Below are 6004 nucleotides of genomic sequence, written 5' to 3'. Positions count from 1 at the left end.
AAAAGTCTAGGGTCGCGCAAAAAAAATAGGGTCGGTCGGGTTACCGTAAACAGACCTATTTTTTTTTTTGGCCTTAGCAATTTTTGTGTGTCTGCAAAATCAGTTCTTAAATCTGTTCTTAGTTATTTGCTTTGAGACTTTATGCGTAATGATTTTTACATTTAGTCAATTGGGCAGGTAGCCCTTTTATATCTATTTGTCAACAGAAGAGGGGTACATATGAAGCTGCGACATTTCGTGGTACTGCTTCATGTGTGGCACAAACTCCCCTGAGGATATGTTATAGTGCCAGAAGTGCACACAGTAATCACACGATGACTGCGCTGACAGTAGAAGACAAAGGACATTGTCTGCGAAATCGGTTCTTTGCCTATTTTTTCCTTTTTTTTTAAAGTTTTGTTTTTCAGTCCTTTTTAGACCTAGCCCTTATTTATCTTTTTGTTTTACATTTAAGGCTTACATTGTTATCCGATTTGTTATTTCCTTGGTAAAAATCAAAATATGATGTTGAAAAAAAGACATTTACATAAATTGGCTTAATCAAAATGTTATGACGTATTTATTTATCTTGTGTGTGTGGTAAAGTGTGCTTGTTTGTGTGTGAATGAGAGTGTGTGGGTGTATATGTGTGTGTGTGAGACACAGACAGAGCTAGAAAGAGAGTCAGGGTGTGTTTGTATGTGTTCCGAGTTTGACAACACAGTGTTCCACTTTACACACCCATGCGTCCAACCTGGAACAAATGCAGACATTTTTATTATGATCAGTCTGATGAGTTGCGTGACTTTTATTTTATTTTTTGTGGTTCGTTTATTTACTGATAGAGTCTAGTATGTGACAATATAAAGAACGCTTTGCAATATCCCTTTTTTTGTCTGGTACGGCTGTTTCTCCTTAACTGTTCCAGGTTTAGCGACTTTCCCCTACATGTGTGTGTGTGTGTGTTTAATTTTCTTTTTTAAGGTGTGTGCTTTTCTTTCAATATGTCAACCAATCTGTTGTGTGTGTGTTCATGCGTGCGTGCATGTGTGTGTGTGTGTGTGTGTGTGTGTGTGTGTGTGTGTGTGCGTGCGTACGTGCATGCGTGCGTGCGTGCGTGTGTGCGCATGTGTTTAATATTTTCTTTTCATTTTATATTTTCAATACATAATTTAGACTGTGCTTTGGTTGAAAATATTATAACGCGTGTGGGAGAAAAAAACCGGCGTTGGGCTGGTTGAGGAGGTTGCTGGATGGAAGAGGGGCATTACATTTCCATTTTGCTTTTGTTTTTTTTAAATCTTGAATCAAGAAAGGTCATACATAACATGTACTACTTAATTACAAAAGAAAACGAAAAATTACACACGGGGACAAATATTGTATTCTATGTTACAATGCATTAGGAAAACAATAACATCGAACAAACTAAAACTAACGCGAGCAAATATTTTTTCCCGTCTGTAAGTAATTCATGTAATGACCTTTCGTGTTTAAAGATATAAAAAAAAAAAATTCTGCTGAAATGTAATGCTTCAGAAAGTGCACTCCACCTCAACATTTAGGTAGTCTCGACCAGCCAGAGCTGCTGTTCCGCTGGGACCGTGAATTTCGAAATGACGTCACAGCAAGGTCCCGGTTACCGAGACTGTTTTGTAGTTTACGACATGCTCAAAAGTCGTCACCTGTTGCATTTTTTATGAAATAGATCAGGAGTTTAACTCAAGAGAAAATGCTGATAAATGTTATCACCAAGAACTCATCAAATCGTGTTAAAAATGATTTGTCGGAAAGAAATTAAAAACTGCTTTTTGGCAGACCTGGAATGGCGGCAGTTTACGTAACGATGGTATGTATTCTTTCGTGGACATTGCATTTTCACAGGAGATGGTCATGAATTATTTATTGCGTACCGTCAATAACGATTATGAGTGTATGAACAGTAGTACTATACACATTTCTTTGTCAGTTTTGGCTTGTAAATAAAAAAACAGAAACTTACTGCATTTAGAATCTGTAGATCTGAGTTTACAATCACACTGCCACATTTCTGCAAAACCGTCTTTTCCATAGATCTGTTATTATGTTTTCATATTACTTTTGTGATTGTCTGGTACCAATATTCAAAGTCCTTTTCCTTTATTTTAGGATGTTAAAAACATTTTTTCATGCAGAAAGAAAACCAATTGAGCTACATGTACCCGGCTCCTCACTGTGTTTTGAAGTGAGAAGTAGATCTACAGCACAGTGTACAGGGACGGACCTAAGTAGAGCGAGGGGGGGGGGGGGGGGGTGTACATTAGTTGAGGGTGCGAAGCTAGGGGGGGGGGTCCGGGTGCATGCCCCCCCCCCCCCCCCAACATTTTTTTTTAAATCTAATGTCAAATATGTGCAATCTGGCGCATTCTGAGAGTATTTGTCATGAGGTTTTTTATTATATATAAATATTATTTTGTGTAACCCTGTAGGACTAGGAGGTACATGGTCAGGCCGGGGGGGGGGGGGGGGGGGGGGGGAATAGGAACCTCCCCCCCACCCCGGATCCGGCCCTGGTGTAGATGACTGTTTTGGTTACTGGATGTATTATGCAAAGCTGCGTCATGCCTTGAGCATTACTGTAAGCTTATTGGCTGTTAATTGTTACTGTGCCGGTGTCCATGGGTATTTGGCGCCTCAGCTTCAAGGGCCAAGATGAAGATGATTTCTTGCCGCTGCCGCTGGTCATGATAGCGGGGCAAGCTATAAATAATGAGGCATAATATGCTGAATTAAATGAGACAAGAACTTGAAGAAGTTAATGAATTGAAGAAATTGGCACATCCTAGAGAACAAAGATTTCGCACAAATGGAATTGGAGGGGGGTGGCAGTAAACAACAGATTTGCATCGGACCACTGTGGTACATCTTTAATGACATGATCGTTAATCAAAATTACTGGTTGTTAGCATTTATGTATGCGCTGTGCAGTATCAACGCTCCCCCCCTTTTTTTTTTGCAGGGATAAAATGCAGGCCAACAGGGGGGCTTGCGGCCAAAGCCAAACCACCACCATCCATCGTGGCCATCTCAAGCCCCCTACATACAGCTTCCTTGAGGTTAAAGCTTTGCGCCGCAATACACAGGTAGGAAGAACAACAAAACAGCCAAACAACAACAGCAAAAGCCCCATGGAACATGAGTAAATTCAGACTAAGCTCTCAAATGTGTTTTTACACCGGCTACTGTTTCTAGGTATGGCCAGTCAGTTGACGTCCTCTACGAACGATGTTTATCAAGATCCCAGAATGTCAACACCACAGGTAGACTGGGCATTGATAAATTACGAACCTACCGATGAAAGGTCTCTGTTCGACCCCGCAGCAAAGCTTCACAAAAGAAAGAAAGACCCGTATGGGCCAGGGACAAGCAAGGAAGAGGACTCTGAATCAGATGTTGTGGACTGGAGTATGATAAACGTCGAGCCTCAAGACGAAGCATCTCATTCTATATCTGAAATACCGTATGATTTAGATACAAACGCCTTAAATGTCCCAAGTACGAGCAAGGGAGGTAGAGCTAAGAAAACTGCCCAAACTCGATCTCAAATAGACAAAGACTGGAAGCTGATAAACTTTGAGTCACCAGACGAGTATGCACCTGAACAAAGCGAAGATGCATCCTGTAACCGTTACAATGAGTACTTTGAGTATGATGTTGCAGGATCAAGCACTGGCAGATTCTTTTCAACTTGTGATGAAGCAGGCCCTAGCAGGTTGCACGTGAACAGCGATGTCATGACCATTAACGTTGACCCTCCAAGCCAGGACTGTAGATCCGGGGGAAGCCATTATGAACATGGAGAACATTCCTTTCAAAATGAGGAGTTGCCAGGCCCAAGCAAAACGAAGAAAGCAGCTACCATCCTGAAAAAATCAAGCCTGAAGAAAGATCTCGAGGCTTATGACTGGAAATGTATCAACTTTGAAGAAACTTGTTCCATGTCCCCTGAAGCCAGCTTGGTGTACCAGGGTTTAGGGGAAAGCTTTGTGCACCAATCCGAAGGAATTCAAAACGTGAAAGTTCATCAGGAGATAGAAAGCAAGAAGCACGTTCACTTTGACCCAATATCAGATTGTGAGCCGTGTGAGCTGTGGACTGTAGAACCCATGCAGTCTGTTTTTCCAAAAGAAAAATGTCCAGCCTTTGCGTGTGGGGCAAGAGTGTTTGGGGCAGAGAAATTGCCGGTGGAAAACGCAGAGCATGGTCAGTATGAGCTGTCCAAGAATATGATGCCGCCAGACACCATAGAGGCAGTGAAAGAAAATATAAAATTCATCGATGAGAAAGACAAGATAAAATTTACTGTGACATGTGAAGTAAACAGAAACACTTCAGCAAATGATGACCTCGAAAAAAAGATTTGTAGTGGGAGCAGATCACAAGGAGATATCAAAACCATGTCCGCTTGCCAGAACTTGACCAGATCAAAATGCACAGAAACAATGAACAAAGAGAGTTCTGTCTGTCAAAGACCCGAGCAGTCCCCGGAGGTCACAAGCTGTTTCAAAAGGCCACAGGGACACACTGAGAAATTGGTAGCCTTGTTTGCAAGTCTAGATGTGCATCAATCACCACCACCGCTTCTTAGTGAGACGAGGAGAAGGAGGAAAGAACTTACAGGGTTAGCGCCTGAACTTGAACAAGATCTCGCTAAGGAAAAGACCAAGGCCACTGATCGTGAGATCTTTTCGTCAACAGCAGAAAGGATCAAAGAGATAGAAAAGTTGATGTCACCGAAAGTTAGTCGTACAGATTTTCCCGCCGCTGCCGCACGATCGTCAAAGGGTAGGGATGAGAGCCAAGGTCACGAAGTTGTACCCCATACAAAGAAGCAGTCGGTGGAAGCCATTCTCCTTGTTTTACAGTCTATGCAGAGCGTGATGGTTCGAATGGCAAGGGTTGCAAACTCCTCGAGCGTTGATGGAAGTCCAGATCATGAACACAACAATCCTGGTACCTTGACAGACATTGTCAAACAACAGAGGAGGAAACCACCGTTCAAACTCAGCTGCCCAACAGACAGAGAAGTCATGCCGGAGGGTTTGCTTGCCTACAGCATAGCTCATGAGGTTGTTGGACAGGCATCGAAGAAGATTTCCGAGCTTTACTCCGGATGTGCAAAACGGGTACAGGGTCTGTGTAAAGAAAATAAGGACAAGGAATCTGTTCCAGTGGTCCTGGCTTTGTCTGCCATTAAGGAGACCTTGAAAGACCTGGAAGGGCCAGGAGCTGACAAAGCATATGCTAGCACTGCAGTAGAAACCTCAGATTCTCCCACCAGTGTTGCTACAGAAACCAACACTAAAGAGGACAAAAAACATGTCAGTGAGACCAGCGAGGCCAACTGGATTTCTGTCGACCTAATCAATCAGATTCTTGAGACCGTCACAAGGGAAAAAAAGGGAAAATTCGAAACCGGTCTTCAAGATGTCAATCCTCTTTTATCATCGTCTGATGTAAGTTCGACACAAAATGGCCCGTTACAGACAGAACTAAAGCAGATGTCTTTCAAACTCGTTTCAAGAACAATGAAAGAAGCAGTAAGCGTCTTGATGAACACCAGGACAAGTGCAACAAGCAGCTTCATCTCTTGTGACAAAAGCGAAACTTCTACATCGTTGCTCGCAAAAGAAACGGACAACGCTGCAGGTGCTGAGTTAAATGAAAGGGAGACTTCCGTTACTCTTATCCACAAACAACGCGACCAGTCCATTACTGACTTCATGCAGAGCATTGCAGACGAAGTCCATGAGCTGATTACAAAACTGTTTAATCACCTGCAGTCTGTCGAATGCACGGAAGAACTAAATGCTATCATAAATGCCGCGGAAGTACATTCGTCGACTTCTGTAGACAACTTGAACTTATCGAGTGTTACGCCCGAGTGTGATATATTTGAGATGAGTTCAACAAATTACACAGTCATAGAAGGCTCAGCTTCTTCAACAGGAGAAGCACAAGATTATCAGGAAAGACATAACATGAT

The 6004-nt window shown here is 42.5% G+C and overlaps 1 protein-coding gene across 2 annotated transcripts in view; it reads left to right on the top strand.

Annotated features, from left to right (window-relative positions):
* The first annotated feature begins 1769 nt into the window (after window positions 1-1769).
* Window positions 1770-6004, top strand: part of LOC138977248 (serine-rich adhesin for platelets-like) — a 29808-nt gene continuing 25573 nt past the window's right edge. For both annotated transcript variants that reach the window (XR_011459239.1, XM_070350157.1), the window contains exons 1-2: window positions 1770-1828; window positions 2978-6004. The exon at window positions 2978-6004 is cut by the window's right edge and continues 1963 nt beyond it. Coding sequence is in view for 1 of the 2 variants with exons in the window: in XM_070350157.1 (XP_070206258.1) it covers window positions 3213-6004 (2792 nt within the window). In the remaining variant the exon portion in view is untranslated. The remainder of the gene's footprint in view (window positions 1829-2977) is intronic.

This window comes from Littorina saxatilis, linkage group LG1 (genome assembly GCF_037325665.1).
Source record: "Littorina saxatilis isolate snail1 linkage group LG1, US_GU_Lsax_2.0, whole genome shotgun sequence".
In the NCBI taxonomy this organism is placed as follows: domain Eukaryota; kingdom Metazoa; phylum Mollusca; class Gastropoda; order Littorinimorpha; family Littorinidae; genus Littorina; species Littorina saxatilis.
This window is presented reverse-complemented; position numbering and strand designations above follow the sequence as displayed.